The sequence below is a fragment of the Pempheris klunzingeri genome, chromosome 5 (genome assembly GCF_042242105.1).
Source record: "Pempheris klunzingeri isolate RE-2024b chromosome 5, fPemKlu1.hap1, whole genome shotgun sequence".
Lineage (NCBI taxonomy): Eukaryota > Metazoa > Chordata > Actinopteri > Acropomatiformes > Pempheridae > Pempheris > Pempheris klunzingeri.
The window spans coordinates 15658259-15681199 of NC_092016.1; the positions used below are offsets into that span (position 1 = coordinate 15658259).

Below are 22941 nucleotides of genomic sequence, written 5' to 3' on the forward strand. Positions count from 1 at the left end.
ATTGGCTTTATTCCCCTACCTATCCCATCCCCTCAGTACAGTAAAATGTTGCCATTCAACATGCCCTCTGCACATATTCTGTGTCAGCAGCAGAAGTGATGAATCCCACAGCTGTCTGTTTGGTTCCATTTCTACTGAGATAAAAGCTAAAAAAGCCTTGACACAAACAAAAACAGCATGTAGGCACTAGCCTCGATTATGTTTACAGAGCAGGGCATGCCTTGAGGTGATATGTGCATAAAATGCACAATTTACCATGCTCTCCGTAACTCCTGTGTGTATGGTTAACCCTAACAGACTACCCCACTTGGACTCCTCGCCACCAAATTGGATACAGCTGTAGCAACAGAACAATTTAAACCTAAACTTTGAGCCTAACTGAATGCTTGTGATATTTAGTCTGCTTTTAAAAGAACTTGTGATGTTTACAAACTCAAAGATAAAGCCATTAACCCGTCAGTCTATTACTAAGTTTCAGGGAAAGGTGACTGAGTCTGTTGAAATCTTTCATTGTCAGAAACTTTGTTTTTAAATGTGCTGCTGCTTGTCTTGGCGAGGACACTATTGTCATCATCATCATCATCATCACCATCATCATCACCATCATCATGAATCATTTCTGGAGGCTTCTACTCCACAAGCATAGAAACACTCAATTTCTGAAGTAAATGAGCAGGTCAGTGGATTTCTAAATACGCAGGCAGAGAAACAATGAAGGTTAGAAGAGTTTACTTCTTCTACTAGGAAAGCTGAAACTGTAGATTGATTGAAAAGCCTGTCAAAATGGTGGATGTCAAATCCCATAGACCAGGGAAAAAAATGACTTCTTTCCCAAGATAGAGCTTCCCTCCAGCACCCAATATCCCCAAGGGGTTCAACCACCACAAAAGAAATTCTAAAACTAAGGAAAACACAAAAAATCCATTCAACGAAACTGTGAAAACCAAAAAAGACCTCTTACCCTGCATTTGTATTCTGCACACAACCCATCACTGTTCTATCTGTGTGTTTGCGTGTGTGTGCATGTAGGTGTCAGTGTGTATTACCTGGTGTATCTCCTGCCAGCCATTCTCATCCACACAGCCGACCTGTGCATGATCATGCAGCAGCAGCTCACAGCAGTAGGGGTCTCCTCCAACCATTGAGCTGTGGTAGAGAGGAGTTAACCCCCTGCTGTCTTTATAGTCAGGTGATGCACCCAAGTCCAACAGCGTCTAGTGGGAAAACAAGAAGATTGGGGGGGGGGAATGATACTGAAGTTACTTCATACAGTCCCCAGTTTCTGTTGCATTGTGTATATGTAAAATGGTGTTTCAAAGAAAAATCCAGAAACCTCAGCAAAGTGACAATTCAGTCAGTGATCACTAATTGATCAATTCAATCTCACATCCTCAAATTTGGGCTTATGAGCATTCTTGTACTGTAGGACGGTACTATTACTTGAAAGAACTGCCTAGAGTATTAACTTTCGTATACTTACTAAACTACTGCACCAGCAACAGCTTATGTACATTACATGGCCCGATGACATTCAATAATTGGACAATGACGATGAATCAGCGGAAATAACCAATTCTAATTTCAACAGTTCTGGCTCAACAGGAAATCAATTATATGACTCATGTAAACCCTCATTCATTTAGGTTACAAGCCTCCTCAAACCAGACACATGCAAGGCCATTCAGTGAATACCCCAGCTCATTCAAAGAGGGCATGTTGAGCCTCACATATGTAGTAATTGCTCAAGCACACTCTGTACTCGATTGCTCAAGTACCCTCTGCCAGATATTGCCTGCCTGCAAACTCTCCATTCCCAGAGGGAAAGTTTGCAAACAGACAATTGGTGTAGCAAAAGAAATAAAAAAGGTGAGTCAGCTTTCTGGTATGATTGTGTGTGTGTGTGTGTGTGTGTGTGTGTGTGTGCTGTACTCACTATAAGCGCTGTGTGGTTCTTGCTGCGCACGGCCTTGTGTAGGGCAGTAATGCCATCTTTTGTTCTGAAGTCCAGATGTGCCCCTCCACTCTTCAGCACCTTGATGAGCTCGGCACATCCCTCCAGCTGTGATGCCAGCGTTAGAGGACATTCTGTAGAAATCCAAGGATGAGGAAACAAAAAATATCAAAACTCAACGCATTTCTAGTGATGCATTGTTCTTACAAAATGTAAATTCAACAATTGAAGCTGTCAATATTTGATAACAAAATTGCCCACTGCAGTCACTCCCATGTTATTCAGTGGCTGCATTTTGTTAACTGCATAGGCTGCTGTAATTGTCATCCTCCGACCTGCCTAAGTGGCTGCTTCCTGTTGGTGTTAAACGAACCTATTCTCATGTTCCCCTCGCTTCACAGCTCCTCTCTGTCAGACTACAGGTCACCCAACAGGGAAATCTCCTTTATGGCTGGACAAACATTTGCATAAATGTAGGAGATTAGCAAAGAGAGTAATCCAGCTTTGCCTAACATGCAGAAGGCTTATTTCAGAAAATCCATACATGGTCATTTTGTGTTGAAGGGAGACAGAGAGAGACAGAGAGAGAGACAGAGAGAGAGACAGAGAGAGAGAGAGAGAGATCAAGATTGTCAAGGTTGAAAACAATTAACCTGAGCAGGGTGGGGACGGATATTTCTTAGCACAGACTTCCTCACCTCCTGTGTCCGGATCATGGAAGTTAGGATCCAGGCCTTTTTCCAGGAACCTTGAGACCTTTTCAATGTTCCTTTGCTGCACATACTCCATAAACTTCTTCAGGTTTGCCTAATGGAGGGAGACAAGGAAGAGGGGAGAGGGGGCAGTGGTGGAAGAGACGGTTGTGATTGGGTGATGTCAGACTCATGTGGATAGGGATGTTTAATAATGCAGTTCAGAGATGAAAGCTAAAGTTGCTGCTCTCTCCTTCTGTGTTCAAAGGTTTTATTTCTGTTCTGTCATGCCAAGCAAATGGACCATGTACAGGATATATTTAAGCTATAATAGGAAAGACCAAAAAAGACAGGGAAAGGGCTGTAAAGCAACACTGAAAGACCTTCCTTTTAGAGATTAGTGCCACTCCAGGGGCTAATGCCATATTTTAAGTTCAGTTGTTATGGTTAAAATATTGAATAGTGCTCGATTCATCATTAGGTTTACCATTGATGTTTAAAACAATTTTCATGAAACAAACACAGACACATGCATAAACCCATGTGCAAATCCTAACACACACAAAAATACACTTAATTTCCTCTGCGACTTATGATTAAAAATATTCATCATGTCTGCTGATGGGTGGAAGCCTGTAGAATATAGAATGAAACATGAAGTTATGAGCAAGGTACCAGATTACTACAACCTAAAGAATCAGGGCAACAATCTATCTTGGACTTGAACATTATAGCCCAGAATGCATCTAATGACTATGTGCTATACTATATACTATAATATACGAAAGACATCTAGCCAAAAAAGGATAAAAAAAACAACAAATGTACTAAAAAAAAACAAATGTACTAAACTACAGTTTAATAGTGAACATATAAACTATCGATGAACACATGGATGATAGCCTAATATGTATCTTGATGATTTAATTACAGCAGTTATCAGTAATTATCAGCAGTATCCTAAATAAGCTTCACAAAGAACTTTCATTACTATTGCGTTCTCTCAAGGTTTCTCAGCCTCAGTCATTATGTAACATCCACATGTGCAAAAGCCTCCAGACACATACACACATAAACACATTACACACGTTTCACACAACTTAATCACTTAGTACAAGGCATTCAATATAACTAAACTCAAACAAACACATACAAATATATGCACTCACGTGCAAGACTGCGGATGGAACGCAGCAGCCGTTTTGACACTCACCATGTGCGGCATCATATACTGTATATCCTTCGTTCTGAAAGGTCACACTCAACACTTTCCAAATTTCACGTCACGCAACCCCTTTCTCTTCGCACCAAATCATCTGCAGCCCGCTTGCCTCTACAAGCCTGCCTCTTGTTCACACACACTGCACTGACATGCTGTAAAGAGCCACCGACCGCTACTCTCACCATCTCCGAGTCAAACTGAGTGAGAGAAATTCACTATGGCTTTTTCCTTTTTTGTAGATGTTCTGTGAGGCAGTTGTTATGGTGATGGGATACAAAGACAGCTCTGGTAGCCAATGTACACGAGTGGGAAGAGCATTGAGGTTGTGTTTGTGAGTGTGTGTCCATGTGTGTGTCATGCATAATGCCTGGGATAATGCCTTGAGGAGGCTCGGGGATGATTTGCCAGTGATCAGCTGGATGTGATGTGTGTTTTATTGCCAGCTGAACAAGGGGCTGATAAAAAGGCTTTGTTTTATTTGCTTTATTGAGAGTCTTAATAAATTCTTAATATTTTCTCCCTTTTGCTACCGTTCTCTCTTTAACACACGCGCACACACAAACACATACAGCATTATTTCCAAGTCACCATGACATACTGACATTCGTCTGAATACTCTGGAAAAAATCAAAAAGATGACTGTCTGTCTTACATCAGATGTGAGAGTCAAAGCTCTGTGCAAAACTGGTGGTGTGACTAAACACAATCTGCTCATTGTTATTTTTTATTTAAGGCCAATAATTTGCCATAAAAATGAAATGAACTATTCAAATATTGATCAAGACCTACATCCATACAAATTTCAATAAGATCCTACATACCAGTTATATAGTTGATATAAAATGATCTCACATTAGTTGCACTCCAAATCCCCCGTCTAAGTAGGTAGGCAAGACAGTTTTACAGTTAATATTTCAAGCTCAAAGACATTTCCAAAATTGCCCCGATTTTATCCTTTGGTAGCATCAAAAATCATCCAAACTTTAATCTCTTGGATGCGTCCTCCTTTAGATATTACAATTCTCTTTCTTCCTGACTTAGTCAAAAACTCTCTGTCATGTTTCCGAGCTTGAACAAAATATTGTGGAAAAACCTTCAGCTGGTACAGAGAGATGATTGTGAATCATTTTATTTCAACCATCTGTGCACCGATTACTTTTTACTTTCAATAGCATCGACTTAACAGTAGATGGGTCTGTCTTTTGCATTTTCATTCATCATCCAAGTTTATGGATGCACATGCAGAAGAGCATGGCGATGATTGGCGAGTAGGATAAAGTCATAAAATGCTTGAGAAATTAAAAGGAAAGGTTGAGAAATTAAGAAGGAGAGGTCTGTTCGCATTTCATTCATTCATATACCAATTTTCAGTCACATATGAATGTGACTACATGTCTTATAATGACTGGCTACTTCTGCTAAAATAAAATTAGCAGCCAAGCCATGCACATAACAGTAGGTGAAAACACTGTCCCAGTGAAAACCACAGTGGATGATAAACTGGTTAGCACAAGGTAAATCACTCAATCATGCTTCATAAAACCATTGTGGGTGGAAAGACCATTAAAGACAAGTAAATGGTAATGGTAAATGGTCTGTATTTGTATAGCGCCTTTCTAGTTATTTCAACTACTCAAAGCGCTTTACATGACATCCTCATTCACCCATTCACACATCAATCATACAGGAGAAATGTAATTTTTGGAGGAGACTATTCTTTCATACTCATTCACACTCTGAAGCCATGCTTCAGGAGCAAGTTGGGGTTCAGTGTCTTGCTCAAGGACACTTCGACATGTTGACCCATAGGAGCTGGGGATCGAACCCCCGACCTTCTGATTGAAGGACGACCCACTCTACCACTGAGCCACAGCCGCCCCAAGTGACAGCATATGCACTGGGGTTGGGAGAGGTCTATTGACTTGGCATATGATGATGGGGTTATCTTTTCCTCCCTATAGCCTATGCTTAACCTACCCTCATTAAGCAGATCATCATTTTATTGTTTTCTGTAACCAGATTTTATTGACAAACTACCTGCATTTGGCACTTGCTGGGTGTTAATCTATGTGTGGTAGTGTGAGTGGCGGAAACAAAAACACTATTGTTTTGCCAAACTGTACAGACTTTACAATGTGTAAGAGGCAGAATGTAATTGTATGTAGACCTTTATGTAACAGCAGGACAACCTGTCTGAAACCGCTGAATACACTGCTGTGGGAAGTTATAACCCACTAACACAGAAATGCTAATCAATCACTCTAATAGGATATGGTTGAGGGGCTGTGCTTAAGCTCATTGTTGAGGGAAAGGATGTGTAAGCACAGTGGTGAAGCCATATTGAGGATGACTTTCTCCAGATAGGAGCACAATTAATACTCAGGGAGAATCATTGAATGCGCAAGACATGCCCCTGATCTTGTGAACCACAAATCTTTTTTTTATTTTATTAGCAGCCTTAAACTCTACAATTTGTTGTTTTTGCTTGGGTGCTAGCTCCAATTAGCTTAAGGGGGCATAAATCTGATTCAGCATATATTCCCCATAACAAACAAAGTGCCCAGCAGTGTCAGTAGTTTTTTAGACCTGTTCTCCATTAGACTAGGCTCACCCATGTATACATTCTTACAGCTCTACAGTGTGATTACAATTTTTCATGTATGGCCGTCTGCTGTAACATGGTTATCTCCATAGATAACACGCAAGTTCACTGGTGAAATACTATCATGTACACAGGCAGACACAAATGCACCTTATACTATGGGGATCTAGTGTATGTCACAGACATCACTGTGTCTCCAGGGAGGAAGCCAGGGAGGAAGGGGAACAGTGGCAAAGGAGGAAACGGGAAATAAAAAAGACAGATGTGGTACACTGTGGTGCCTTATACAAATACACATACAATGGGGCAAAAAAGTATTTAGTCAGCCACCAATTGTGCAAGTTCTCCCACTTAAAAAGATGAGAGAGGCCTGTAATTTTGTAATAGGTACACTTCAACTATGAAAGACAGAATGGGGGGAAAGAATCCAGGAAATCACATTGTAGGATTTTTAATGAATTAATTGGTAAATTCCTTGGTAAAATAAGTATTTGGTCACCTACAAACAAGCAAGATTTCTGGATCTCACAGACCTGTAACTTCTTCTTTAAGAGGCTCCTCTGTCCTCCACTCGTTACCTGTATTAATGGCACCTGTTTGAACTCGTTATCAGTATAAAAGACACCTGTCCACAACCTCAAACAGTCACACTCCAAACTCCACTATGGCCAAGACCAAAGACCTGTCAAAGGACACCAGAAACAAAATTGTAGACCTGCACCAGGCTGGGAAGACTGAATCTGCAATAGGTAAGCAGCTTGGTGTGAAGAAATCAACTGTGGGAGCAATTATTAGAAAATGGAAGACATACAAGACCACTGATAATCTCCCTCGATCTGGGGCTCCACGCAAGATCTCACCCCGTGGGGTCAAAATGATCACAAGAACGGTGAGCAAAAATCCCAGAACCACACGGGGGGACCTAGTGAATGACCTGCAGAGAGCTGGGACCAAAGTAACAAAGGCTACCATCAGTAACACACTACGCCACCAGGGACTCAAATCCTGCAGTGCCAGACGTGTCCCCCTGCTTAAGCCAGTACATGTCCAGGCCCATCTGAAGTTTGCTAGAGAGCATTTGGATGATCCAGAAGAGGATTGGGAGAATGTCATATGGTCAGATGGAACCAAAATAGAACTTTTTGGTAAAAACTCAACTTCGTCGTGTTTGGAGGAGAAAGAATGCTGAGTTGCATCCAAAGAACACCATACCTACTGTGAAGCATGGGGGTAGAAACATCATGCTTTGGGGCTGTTTTTCTGCAAAGGGACCAGGACGACTGATCTGTGCAAAGGAAAGAATGAATGGGGCCATGCATCGTAAGATTTTGAGTGAAAACCTCCTTCCATCAGCAAGGGCATTGAAGATGAAACGTGGCTGGGTCTTTCAGCATGACAATGATCCCAAACACACTGCCCGGGCAACGAAGGAGTATTTCAAGGTCCTGGAGTGGCCTAGCCAGTCTCCCAATCTCAACTCCATAGAAAATCTTTGGAGGGAGTTGAAAGTCCGTGTTGCCCAGCAACAGCCCCAAAACATCACTGCTCTAGAGGAGATCTGCATGGAGGAATGGGCCAAAATACCAGCAACAGTGTGTGAAAACCTTGTGAAGACTTAGAGAAAACATTTGATCTCTGTCATTGCCAACAAAGGGTCTATAACAAAGTATTGAGATGAACTTTTGTTATTGACCAAATACTTATTTTCCACCATAATTTGCAAATAAATTCTTTAAAAATCAGACAATGTGATTTTCTGGATTTTTTTTTTTCTCATTTTGTCTCTCATAGTTGAAGTGTACCTATGATGAAAATTACAGGCCTCTCTCATCCTTTTAAGTGGGAGAACTTGCACAATTGGTGGCTGACTAAATACTTTTTTGCCCCACTGTATGTATCTATTCAAACTTATGTATGGTGATATGTGAGGGGCGGGGGAACAACTGACTGTATACTGATTTTGGCCAATGCCAGAGCAGACAGGTCCCACTTCTTTGCAGTGGCCACTCAAATACCAATACAGTAAGAATCGCTCTCAAACAATAGTCACAACAAGCTCATCTCAGTCTTACAGAGTTCTCAGCTCAACTACTCCTCAAATCTCACACTTCATTCCAACAATAAGTGTTTTCGTCTGGTGTGGTGACAGTGAGAGTGCTACAGTGCTGTATTTTAGTAGAAATACTGCTAAGGGAACAGAAATTGGCATGCTTGCACAGCCAAAATGGACCGACCAATACTCCAAAACCTGCAACTAGTCACATGACTAGTGGTTTCCTCCTTACATTTCTGTTTCTGTCCTTCTTCCATCTGCGAAACTTTGGAAACTTTGAAAGGTTGTGATAGTAAAACAGAGTGTATTCTCATAGCTACCCCAACATTTGCATGCTTTACCAATACATAGCATATCACAATGAGTACGCAGTACAGACACAGACATTTACTCATTACTAGGACTTGTCTAGACCCCAAACTTTGAGGTGCAGGGACTGATGGTCTAGTCATCTTCCATATATTCATACAGTCAAAAAGACAGGGTGACCCTGCTGTGCTGGATCAAGGAATAAGAGAGGGAAGACAAACAAAGAAAAGAGGAGAGAAAGTGAGAGATGTAGGGAGAAATGAAAGATGTTTCATCTCAGTGCAGCAGAGCAAGAGACAGTCGCAATAATCAACTCCATCTATGGCAATTTACCAACTTGTTAAACCAAGAAAATAGCCTGCAGATTTAGTCTGATTCTCTGCATGAGGTCGCCTGCTCTCCATATGATTAGAAATTATTTTTCAACTACACCATTTGATTTGTGCTGTCTTTCCGAGTATGATTTTTGTCCCTGCACAGTCCTTTCACGGGCTACCACTACTGTTTGTGCTACCACTACCGGATATTTAAAGAAAAAAAAAACAGATACAAGATATGCTAATAAAAGTTATCTTAACTTGGAATGTAATATATTCCACTAGACACTCTACCTACAAACATAAGTGTTGACTTCTCAGCAAGACACCACCTACCAACAAACGACACCTCACCACAGCATATAACAATAGCTGACTAATTTGCAGCAGCCAGGGTTTTGGGAACCTCCTGATACTTTCTAAAACCACTGCATTTGAGAGCTTAGAATTGTAGATAATTGTCACCAGAATTATACCTGAAGGTCTTCAGACCCCTGACTAATTGAGTCTCCTTTATAGGCTTTGTTTGAATATAGGCCCATTTGGATGTGTCCTGAATAATGTGCAGCTCCTTGTAAAGGATCACCAGTGAGAGGTAGAAAATGAGTGGAGGAGCTACTCCAGCTAGCAGGACAAAGATGATAAAGGTTCTTTCTTGTAGTTCAGTACCCTGAGGAGCCTCTTCTCTCCTCCACCACTAAGGGGGGATAATCTGCCACTACCTGATAAAGGCCTGGGTAGGAGGCCAGAAATTAGAGACAACACGACTCCCCCTGCCCTCCTTGCCGACTTCCCTGCCTCCTTTACTGTGTTCTTCACTTAGTCTTCCTTGGTTTCTGCAAAAGCTTCATAAAAGGAGGTGAACACCGTTAATGTACTGTTCAATAGCTTATGTGCATCCATGTGTAATCCTTACAGCATGTACATATGTGTGTCAGACACTTTCACTGCCCTATATTTACACTCATTACTACATGGCTCCATAGCCTCTGGTCCCTCACAGCTGGCCTACAGTACACTGTGCCATGGATGAGTAGTAATTACAATGCTCACCAACATGATGCTTATTCGGGAGGATCATATACTTGCCTAATGTGAGCTGGCCCGTAAAATACGCACATGCTCTAAAGCGTCACAACTGCTTAGGCAATAAACACAGTGAGCCAAAGCAGTGGGTCAGGGGGATGCTCCAGGGACCATCAGACATCAGGATGATATGAGCACAGCCTAAACAGTTGGGAAAGAGCAGAGGTCTCAAGCGGACATGGAAGAACTGCTTTCCCCTGTTGACAGAGTCCTGCTGTCAGAGCGGCGTTACAAATTCTTTATCGTGAAGACAACATATGGTTATGCGCAAAAAGTCCCACATTCTCATGAGGCCTATGCCTACATGTGACACGGGTTTAAAGTTAATGAGGAGGAGTTCAGACCTACAGTACTGCATGCTGTAGTGGAGTTCATAGGGTGGCAATGAAGTAGACTGTTAAAAATTGTTACTGATCTTACTGTTGCAAGGACTGACTCCGCTTTCAGTTCTTCAGGTATACCCCATCAGTGTTGAGCTGTCATATTTGTGTGTAGTGAAGCCCATTCATATGCGCCGTGACTTGTCTATTCAGCCTGTTTGGTAGTGATACGAAAAACCACTGTCTGATGAGCAAAACTGCTGAAACTGTTGCGGTCAGTTTGATTAAATTAATCACTTGTAAGCACTCCGTTAATAAATAAATGTGGGAAATTCTGTGTGCATACAATGTAATTACAATTATCATGGAGAGGGGAAAGATTTGGGCAGCGTCCATTAATACAATCCTTCTAAAAGCTTTAGCTAATTGTGCCTTTTTGTATGAAATTGAGGAGCTCTTACTACGACTGGTGACATCAAGACTGAGTCACAAATGACAAAGAACAACTGCTTGACAATTCTGTGTAGTCAAGTCAGCAAACAGAAACATCCTTATCTGGCAGAGAGTGTTCCTGATTTTCTGTGTCTGTGCTTTGTAGACCGTCACTTATATAAAGGCTAGAGCACGAGTGGGAAGGCCTTGACCCCCATCTCCCAGATGCTTTGTACAGAACCCGTCCTGCTGCAGGGTCAATGCATTTTAATTAGACACGGAAATCCAGAGAGACACAACTCACAATTAGAATCTGGCTACATTTTCATACCCCTACTCATTAAACAGTTATACTTGTTATAGTGATTTTTGTGTTTGCCATATTTCCTCTTTTTTCCTTTTATCAAAAATAACATCTAAAAAACATCTGTTAAAATAGCTTAAAATGTAGTCACATGATGGATTGAAATGAATATACTGCACTATCATAACACTGTACATGATAACACACATTAAATCATTCAGCCTCAGTGTAATGCATGTTGAGATGAGAAATAAAAAGTAATGGATTTTATTTACCACATGGAATATGAGGCATATTCCGTAGCAGACAATACAAATGTAGGCTCTGCTTTGAGAAGTAGAGCTAGGGTAAAAAATAAATAGCAGGAAGGGAAGGTATGAAAGATAAGATAGATAACAGTAAACAGTACAGGTGATCGTTAATCTTGTAAAAAAAATATGGAATTGTAGTTGAGGACCCAGACTCAAACCCAAAATGAAGGAAAGCATGGAGTCTATGTTCACTGAGCTCCCTAGCTGAGGAAGATAAAAGTGAGAGGCACCATGTAAGCATGCTGAGTTGCACCTCAAGTGTTTGGCAAAACCTCAAAGAAAACAGTGAAACTGGAGACTGTAGAGGGAAGCTGGTCGGTCTACTGCATCTTCAGCTTGACTCAAGGTTCACTATGAAAACAGAGGCTTCTCTTTTTAAACCTCTTCTCATCAGAAGAGAGAAAAAAAAACAGGCAAATGGCTAAGCTAGTTTTATTTGTCAGGTTATTCTATAATTCATGGATTTATTGCAGAGTATGAAGGTCTAGAAGCATGTTCCCATTAAAAATGAAACACAATGACGTGTCGTTGCAGAAACACAAGAAAACGGGGTCACGTGAAGGGAAGGAATGTGGGAGAGTAGTGCAAAGACATGATGGAGGTAAAGACAAAAGGGTGACGATAAGAAACTAAAGTACAGTAGAGTTGCAATCTATTTACAGCTCTAGTCTTTTCTTTTTCTGTGCAATAATGGTTACTATTCTTTAACAGAAACATCTTACTAATACACTGTGAAGTTGTTGTGTAACACTGTAATTTACTAATATAGATGTTACCTTGGGTACAAATATTTTATAATGAAAAAGTCAAAGGTGAGTCTATTTGATTAAAACCCTACAGTCAGACTGTTTTGGGGCTCAGGTGCAGCTGGCGTTCATCTTAATCTCGGATAAACATGTAAAACTGTAAGTTTAACAGTGTGTGTGTTTGCGTGTCTGTGTGCGTGTGTGTGTGTGTGTGTGTGGATGCCTGTCACAGTTGAGGAGGATATGGGGTAAAGCTGTGTGCACTGTAGCTGTGTATTCTAGTGTATCATAGACATCTTGCTGTGTTACTGTTAAAGGGATAAGGCTGTAGTCCTCAGCTCTGTGACCAGGCTCTGCCTTCATCACTCTATCAGAAGCCAATTCACTGCCAGCACGGCACTACATGCAAGTCAATACTTAATACAACTAAATACTGGCCAGTAGGGGAGTACTAATGTATTTAAACAAAAAACTGTGATACTATGCATTGTGGAGCTTAATAATTGATTACATTGACATGTCAGTGACATGATTCGCTCTTATTGCACATTCTATGTACATTCATGCAGAATTCTATAATCCTATTATAAAAATAAGAACCAATAATAATTGTAAAAAAAGGTGGGAAAAAATAGTGAGCAAAAAGAAACAATGCAGTGTGCTATAAGAATATAATTTCATAATCCAGCTCATCCAGTACAAAAAGCTCATCTCAAATTTTCTTTGCAAAGCTCATTCTCACTTTCTCGGCAGATTGGTATCTCCATCCCTGATTTTACCCAAGCCTGTTTTTTCTTCTGATATTTTGCCTTTACGCACATACAGTACTGCAATATGGCATTGTTTTAGCTGTATGCCGATTTCTGTCACATTTCCGTTTCTGGTGCAGTTACATGCAGGACTTTGGGTTTTTATGGGATTTGGGAGGTTGACTCAACTCCACCAAAAACCTATGCTTTGAATATAAACCCTGTAGAGTTAAAAGATGCCTCTGAAACGTGCAGAGCTTGCTGCACTACAAACATACCATGAATGCAGCTATGTGTTCTTATGTCAGTTTTGGCAGGCCATTTTGTGGCACATTGACCACATCAATGACTGTAACATCATGACCATATGGATGGGCGACAAAGAAGTGGTGCAGGAGTGGTTTGAAATGTTTCTATGAATTTTTTATCAGACCCTTTTTTGCAGGAAATCTAAATAACTATTGAAAACTAATGTAGATAAACGTTGACTACTACTGCATCCTCCACAAGGGAGCAATTTTTCAGAGATTTTTTCAAGGCCTCAGCAGATGAGCATTAGATACTCAAACCAAAGGTTTTGAGTATTCCTGCTCAATAAAAAAAAGCATATTAAATCATCCCTCTTGGTCTAATGTGGGTGTTTAAACTTCCTTAAAAGACACAAAGCTACTGCGTACCTCTTCACGCCTGTTAGAACAGAATGGTGTTTCTTTGCGTGTTTTAGCTGTTTGTGTCTATAAGCACTTGTCTCTTTGTCTGTTTGGACCTCAGCCCACAGTATGTTTGTCTAAGAGAGCGAGAGCTCAGTAATCTTCAATATCCATACCTAACAGGCCTAAAGTGTAATGCCCTCAGCAACAAAAAGACTAATCTACTGTCTGACAGAGTGTGGACTTGATCCTGAGGAATAGGATTTTCTGTGAGGAGAATCTTCAACCTTTACTGTATTGCAGCAAAATAAATCTCTAAATAATTTGATACACTTAAGCTTAGGGGGAACCTCAACACCACATGAAAAGTGCTGGAGGCTTGAGGATGAAATGTTTTGGACTTATTCACATATATACATACTCAAGCATTCACGCATGCGCACTTACACACATAAAATAACACTCAACTGATTCATAATTTAGCACACTAAACACACACATTTTATTCATGATGCATGAATTCAGTAAAAAAAAATCCCCCACACTCAAAGATAGTGATGGGGGTTAGATGCTGTTGCTATAGCAACTGTAACACCTATTCTAAATTACTTGCTCCCTCCAGTGCCCTCATGGTTTTCAGATATTGAGTACTTAAGGCAGTTCTTTAACAGAGATTTGTTTCTGTTTGTCTTGTTTATGTAGGGGATTCCTGATCTTTTTATTGATGTGTTTGAAGGGTGAAAGCAAGCAAATAAAAAAGGGCAACAAGAAAAATAGACATGGAAAGAGAAACAAAAATCCCTCTCTGCATTGTAGCCTAAAGCCAGCTTTTGCCTGGACCCATGCCATCTGCTGACAAAGCATGCACATACCAGTATGGTTACCCTGTTATGTGGTCTGTTTTTAAACCATATAAAATGTGACACATCAAGACAGACAAATTGATCTGATGCAGTGCCTTTAACATGGAAGATGTTAAAGCAGTCTTTGCTAAATGCTCATCTAAAGTGATCAGTGTTAACGTACAATGCGCCTCATTCTCATTCTCACTCATAGCCTACAATAAACAGTAACAAATTAGCAGTGGCAGTCAAATGAGGTGTACAGAAAAGTCAAAAAGGATGTCTGAGCAGAACTTTATGTAAAATGACAGTTTAGAAATTACAACTTAAATGACAAGCAACTAACCTTGAATAGGAAGTCAAAAAAAGTTGGCACACAAACAAACTGCTGCACTACAAACTAAGTGTTGAGCCACAAACCTCCTGTCCCCATCTCTAAATAAGAACAGTGTCAGAAGACTACCTGCATAGCCCTACTGTGAGTCACCCACATTTACTCTTGATCTCGTAAGTCATTTTAGCAACAGTGTGTTGTGTCTAACCTCAGTGCCCCGGCTCCTGGTAGCTCTCTCTGAACGCAGCAGCATGGTGCCTCCTGAGTAATCCTTTTCAGAAGCACTGGGATAATGCGTTTTAGCTCTGTATAATATCTAGTATTCCTCTTGATGAAGTACAGTTTGGGCAGGCGGGACAGTGTGAGCTAGCTTTGACAGGGTTGGCTAAAGGCCGGAACAAAGCATGGTAAAGCCACGGCCTCTTTCCCACTCATCAACACACTCACAAACATGCAGAGCACCGGCTCATTGTGTGCAGGTTCCCAAACGCATTCTGCTGCACGCTCAACCAATGCCACCCACCTTCCTGGACACACTGGCAGCATGGCTTTGTCCAGCATTGTCTCTTCCGCATCAGTACAATCTAGTTCTGGCTTATTTGCCAACCCATTAGTGCAAAAAAAGAAGGCATAGGCATTAACAGGGACACACAAATTTGAATGTGCAGACCTGTGTTAATGATTACACAGATTACACATACACACATAGAGGTAAGAGCTCGAAGAAAGGCCGGCCTGTCATGAGTGTTTCTGTGTTGGTACTCCATTCAAAATCTATGGGTTCTATTTTTACCAGTGAATTGGTATTTTCCTGAGTAATTTCCAAAGTAATTTTCAAGACCGTCTTGTATGATAACAGCTCAGCATAATTGTGTTCCATAATTTTTTAAGTCACATTTATATAAATCTACCTAAATTCGCATGGCGAACTATTTTATGTTTGGTTCATGTTTCAACTTTATTCCACATTTTTCATGTGATCACACAGTAGAAAGAAGAAGTATTATTAATTTTTCATATTATAGTATTAATGCCAGCCAGACATAAAAATGAGTGATGAGTGATTCTGAGCTCTGTAATATATGACAGCTATTAGGCAGCCTATACTGAAGGCCTTTTTTATATATATATGTACTGAAGGCCAGTATACATCTGGTCCATCTGTAGTCTCTAACTGGAGTGATGTGCATGTAAAGCCATAGAAAACCTACTTGGCAATGAGCCAGATTCTGAAAGCTGCCCGTTGCTGCCAGTAGTCTTCATCTAAAACAGAGTAACTGTGGCAATGGCACATCATTTTTTTTCCACAAGTATGACCAATGTGTGTGTGCAATTTTAATTACAGTACAGGTAGATGAGCACAGGATACAACAGAGTGTTCAGGTTACATTTTATAGTTGTGTTTAAGAAACAGCAGATTGTTATCTTAAAATGTACTTGAATTTATTTGTGAATGTTACTTGTGTATATGAATACAACTTAAAAAGAGTCACCATCAGCTCATGGCAGTGCAATTGAGCTACTGCATTCATATTTGAAATTCTGCACGTCCCAGTCAAGCCTCCCTCTGAGGGAAACTCCACAGGATTCTCAAACTGTCAGTGCCTCACGATGGGGGGGACTGTTTAAATGGGATGAAAGAGGCAAATGTGATTGTACATGATTGTAGCAGCCTCTAACACCTAACCACCTATAACATATAATAATATAGTCTTTACTGATCCCACCCCATATTCAAGTACACCACAGGTGTGGCCAGGCTGGCCAGCCTCACAAATACCAGTGGTGCGCTTAGCATGCCTGCGACACACTTGACTGCAATCTGCGCTGCAGGGTTCATGAAAATAAGCATGAAATATGGCCATGGAAGTTACAATAAATTAAGACCAGGTAACAGACTCCGCAACACCTGAAAACCATGAGGTGCTCCTGCTTGTAAGGTAGACAACATTGTGTGTGAGGACTGTGAAAGGAAAAGTGAGTTCAGCCATATTATTATGGTAAATGTTTCGGACATTCAGAAGGGTGATGGAGAGGTGACTATCCTACAGAAATGGATGTTATACATTTTCCACTGTGTCACTATAAAACCTCTGACCACCACTACACAGGGTGTTTGATACCAAAAAGATAGATTTGGGTTGAGTAATGACAAAAAGTCAGTGTGCAGTCTGAGTTACAGTCAGATGAAATATGACTAACCATAACCCTAACAGAGCTCTATTGTTGTGTGTATGCATGACTATGTGTTTTTGTGTGTTTGTGTTTGTAAGCAGGGTGGTCAGGGAGGGTGAGGGGAATGCATGCTGTCATCAGAATCAAAGAGTACAGAGAAAGAAAGAGCTGAATCAGGTCCAGTCATGTGCTTTTCGACAGACACGCAAACTGACACCAGGACACAGGCAGGCAGGCAGACAGTAGGAGGACTGAGCCAGAGGACGAAACTCTGAAAGGACCAAAGGTGAACTGGAGCCCAGCCTAATAAAACTTATCTCAAAATACAGCTGAAAATATAGCAAAAACGATCTTGCCCTACTTTTGAACCCTGGCTGCAAAACAGGCCTACGGGCCACAGAGAGAACAGAAGAGGGCAGCCAGCAAGCTCCAGGCTGAGACAAGGGGTATGTGGGTAGTGTATTTATTCAGCCAGATGATTATTATAACTCTATTGTACGTTATGCCTCTGGCATCCTATTCTGCAGTCCTCTATTCATACTGCCTGACCTGGAATGATGCTGCTGCTACTGGGATGTTGTACTCTATGGAGCAAGAGCTATACAATGCGTTATTTTTTATTGTGAAATGAACTTGTGCAATGAGGTGTAACATCATCAAGTCCAAACAGCAAGTCCAGGTCCAGTTCATTTAAATGGATGGTTGGATGGAAAATGCATCGTGCCTGCACTTTCTGTCAGAAGTGACGGTAATGATCAGTAGTGTCTAAAATGTCCCCTTAGATTTCAGACACAAACACAAACAGACAAAAGGGCAGACATTATTTTTGCAGAGAGTCTGGGGACTTTTGTGAGAGCTTAATAGCATTTTTCATGGGTTTACATTATCGGTAAAGAGAAAGAGAATAAAAAATGTATCTCATTTTAACACTGTACTCAAGTGGCTGTGGTTTGCACGGTTCATACATCTACTAGAGAAATATTTGCTAAGTATGAGCCATTATGCCCAGAGTGGGGAATGTATGTGACTGCATCCTCAACACTAAAGATGGCAGATACTGACTGGGGAAATGCTTGGATTTAACCAGCTAATGCTAGTCTCTTTCCCGTTTGTGACTAAATTACCAAAGGTTTGTCTAAAACTCGGGCAACACATTTTAACCAAAATTTGTGGTCTTCTTTCTAATTTACCGTATTCATCCTTAAACACTACTGCACCAACATAACCTGAATCACAAACACGGAGCACAAAGAATGAACACTAGCCGTACCTACAAGTAGAGACCCACATAGAGCTTACTAGTGTGTGTGATAAAGAGCCTGAGGCTATGGTTTTTACATGGCCTGGTTTCAGAGCATACTGAACACAACGAAATCAATTCCTTCTTACTAATCTGTCTAATCACTGTCTCTCTCTCGTACACACACGTACACACGCTACTTACTGTAAAATTAAGATGGAAGGGGATTTACTCTACGGGTGACAAAGCATAACACATTAGAGTACAGGGCTGCAATTCCTCGTGGAGGAAGATGCACACATGCTAGAAAAGCAGCAGCTCACAGAGGACACAAACGCACTGGGGTGGGAGCAGTAGCCCTGTGTATGGAGTATAATTAGGCATCTGTATTGTTATATAAGACTGACACTTCACAATCTAGGGCCAAAACATAATAACACAAATCACACTTGAGTAGTACACAGTGAGTAGTTTAAATGGCTGACACTTGCACTAGTTGAACGTGTAAGCATGTGGAAATCTAAGTTAGAAAACAATGGAAAGGATGTGGTGCTCTCACTCTGAATGATCTGTTATTATACACCAGACTCCATACTGTATGAATAATTAACTTTCTTAGAGTTGATCAGGCTGCCTATTTGTGCAGTAGCTCAGGTCAAGTTGCCTGCGAGGCGTCCTGTTGACAGCTGCCACCTGCTGAGCCCTCAGTAGCTGACAGCTCTGAGGGCTCAGCAGAGGTTCACAGAAAATACTGTGTGTGGCAGTTATTTAGCATAACAAGTTTACCCACTGTGCCCCAGCTAAAATGCTGTCTTTTCAGCTCTTCGCAGCTTTGTCTCTCTCCGACACAAACACAGACACAGAGAGGCTGTCTCCATCAGAGAGCATCAACATGACAGCAACGTGACACGAGCAGAGCGTTATAATAAAAGACAGTGAAGACCACTAGGCAAGTTCTGTCCTGAGGTGAACCACGCACAGATTAGACACATTGTCATGTGCATGGAGAAGCACATTTTCATACACACTTGCATACCGGAATGTCTGCCACATACAGATACATATACATACAGATACATATACATACAGATACATATGTTAGCCTTATTTGATGAGGAGATCCAAAAGCAAAATATAATCACCCACACTGGCCACAGCCAGACACAAACATCCACACATCCTCTGACATATCAGGCACTCTCGCGCACACACACACACGCACACACACGCGCACACACACACATGCACACACACACGCAATAATGCAATCCACGGTTAGTAACTGAACCAGTGCAGAGAGAAACATTAGCATTCTGTCAGGGTTTCAGACAAGACTGCACCAGTTCTTCACACAACCAACATGCAGCAGAGCATAACAACAGAACGAAAGGCAGAGACAGAGTGAGCATAGACAGGTAGACAGGGATGGGTTGGAGAGTGTTTGCAAATAACTGGAGATAGAAAGTATGGAAAACAGAGAGATTGAGGAAGAGAAAGACATGTTTACACCAGAGGTAATGATAGAATCAAATTGAAGAAATGATGAAAGCTATTGGGGTACCTTACTATTGAGTCTGGCCTTCCTGGCTTCTTTAGTTTTTCTTTCCCGTCTCTCAGCCGCTTGTCTTCTGCCCAGAGCGGATCCCATCTCACAAACACGGACACACTTCCCGTCACACACTTACTCCCGTAGGTCAGCTACAGTCCCAGTGCCAAAACATCATCCACATGGCCATATCCAGTCGCCTTCCACCTCGTCTCCTCTCCTCTTCTTCTCTCTCTCCCCTTCTCATTCACTACCTCTCGGTCTTGTCAATGTGGCACATGCATACTCACATGGTCACTCACGCAAACCACTCAACCGAGCAGGGATGCACACACTGACTCCTGTACATGCACAGACAGACGGAAAGATGGTAAGGGGTGATTTTGCAGGATGCTAGAGAGAACAGAGGGAGGGTGGGGAAAGAGAGAGCTAGAGAAGAGGGAGGGAATATAGAGGGAGGAGAGAAAGCGTAAGATAGAGGGAAAACCGAGAAGAGAAAATGAGAGGGATATCGGGTGGGGTGTAGAGGCAAGGGAAAATATGTATATACAAAGTGATAGGAAATAAAGACAAGAATGGGCAAAAGAAAGGTAAAAGAGCAAATTCCTAACAGAAATTAAAATACAGTGGGGTAGTTATTATTATGCTACATGCCAGTGGGAGCTTTATGACTACTGATGGCTGCTCATTTTTTTTCTTAGTGTTCCTGAAAATACATTTACATTCAAATCCACAAATTGTTGTTATTGTACAAATAACCCCACTTGCACAACTCCACACATGTACAGTATGCACTTCACGCTTCAACACATACACACAAAGACACATACAGTATCTCAAATTAGAAACAGCACACACAATTTCAGCTGAGCCCTCTCTACAACTGGGAAAATATTTTCCCAAGTTGCATGTCTGTAGTTGTTTGTCAGAGAGTGTGTGTGTGTGTGTGTATGTGTGTGTGTGTATGCATGCACATTTGGGTGTTCTTATTTCTACCCAGATACGTCTCTACTTTGTTCAAAGTACTAAAATCATTCACCTTCCCTTTTAGGGGATTATCCATAAGAGGACCTTTGTATGTGAGGGATTCCCTGTTGGAAATATCCTCTCATCCTGTGCCACGCAGCTGTGTGCGTATGTGAATGCATGCGTTTATGTGTGTGTATTATGCAGAAATCCCACATTGAATTTCATGGTGGCTGCAGATGCAATAACACTGCACTGATAGGCAGTTTTAGGCACTGTACAAATGCTCAGTGCCATCTGGCATCTCAGAACAATATCACACCTACAATGAGCTATATTCATTGCAAATTGAAAATAATGCAGGAATTCTCATTCATAAATACAATAAGCTGCTAATAGCAATACAAAGCCTTAGCGTAGGAGGAATAGAATTACTCTGCAATTCGTTTTATGGGGGAGCCTTTTGTGAATTATGTTTTCCCACACATGCACACAACAAAAAAAGTTGCATAATGTCAGCACTGATTTTGTTTGAGAATCATAATGGACAAGCCTTATCATTTTTATCCAGCGAGTAACTACATTTTCTATTTTGACACAATGTGTGATTTCTCAACTGGTGTATGATAATCGCACATATGAAATGGGCTCACTCTGGCAGTGCGCTCTGTGACCACATTACCAAATAGTGCGTTACTAAATCCTCTCCACTACTGTATATGCCTCTTTAGTTTCTACCAATCCACCCCCCTCCCTTGCCATCTCTATGGCCATGATGCCCAGGGCTTTCATTTATAATTATATATACACAGCATAACTATCTTTCTGATTCTATCCGTCCATCCAAACATCTGATCTTGTATGCCTTCTGTCTTTGTATCTTCTATTGGCTGCAAAGATATAGAAGTCCAATGAATTTTAAACTGCACAAGATCAGATCTTCAGAACACGTATGATGAGTTCATCACTAGGTCACATACATCTACACTGATGAATCCCTAGGGTAGGCTAAAGCATTAGTACTCCTGACAAATAAGACTGCAAGAAGTGGTTGATCCTGTGAGTACAGTGTTCATTCATTTGCTGGACTGCAGGTCTTGTGCAGTCCATCAGCTCTTAGATACAAACGCATGGCAAAGTGGTGTTCAAGGCCACAGAACTTTATTTTAAGAGAGAGATCCTCTTAGTTACAAACCCTGAATGATACACACGTCTAGATTAGTTCCCTTTGATGTGATGCGCAGCCATAAAAACCAGTCTAGTTTTAAAACATTGAATCAGTATACTGTAGGCATCACACAGCTTGTGTGGAATATCAGCATGCTGGGAGGAAATGTTCATATGGAGCATAGATGAATTATTGTAATACTATGAAGACAAAGCATGTTCTCTATTAACCTATGGGACAGTTCTGTGGGTAAAATCAAGCTTTGGATGTCAAAGAATCATTGAGTTAGTTTGAATAAATTGCTTAAAGGATTACTGATGAAAAAAATGGATTGGACAATTTCTGTCACTGGAGGCCCTTTATGTCATACTGCAAAAAAGCCACCCATTCTGCACACAGTCTATCACATGGCTGACCTCCTACACCAATCACCCACACACATACACTTTGTCTTTCATAAGAGTACACTATGTAAATGTTCTATAGAGACCCCCTTTGTGGTTAACCAGGACAGTGTGGAGGTCTGGTTGGGTCGGGTGAAGGGGGAAAAAAAAAGAAAGGGAAAATCCTATCAATTATGACCTCATTTTAAACCTTAGCCTGCGGCTAATGTGTGCCATACCAGCAAAGTAGGCTAATGCTTGACCTCTGCCTAACAGGGCAGCTTTGTGCAGGATGAATAGTGAAGATCGTGACTGCCAAGGCTGCAAGAGTCACCCATAACAGGATTCCCCTCTTTACCCCTGGAAGTCATTATGCAATAAGAGTAAATTTGCCGTTCAGAAAAGAGAGAAGGGGACAAATGTCAATGTTCCATTACTGTGCGGCACCACTTGCTTAAATGTAATCTTCATAAATGTAAGCAAAAGAGAATACTTTGTCACCACTTCCTAGAAAGAGACCTGTAAAAAGCGTTTAACATTCAT

General features: G+C 41.1%; 1 protein-coding gene across 1 annotated transcript in view; it reads right to left on the reverse strand.

The window, feature by feature from the left end:
* shank3a (SH3 and multiple ankyrin repeat domains 3a) overlaps nt 1–22941 on the reverse strand; it is a 143602-nt gene that overhangs the window by 79537 nt on the left and 41124 nt on the right. The window contains exons 4-6 of the mRNA XM_070830643.1: nt 2650–2758; nt 1934–2085; nt 1047–1214 (exon numbers count right to left, since the gene is read on the reverse strand). Of these exons, the coding sequence (XP_070686744.1) occupies nt 1047–1214; nt 1934–2085; nt 2650–2758 (429 nt within the window). The remainder of the gene's footprint in view (nt 1–1046; nt 1215–1933; nt 2086–2649; nt 2759–22941) is intronic.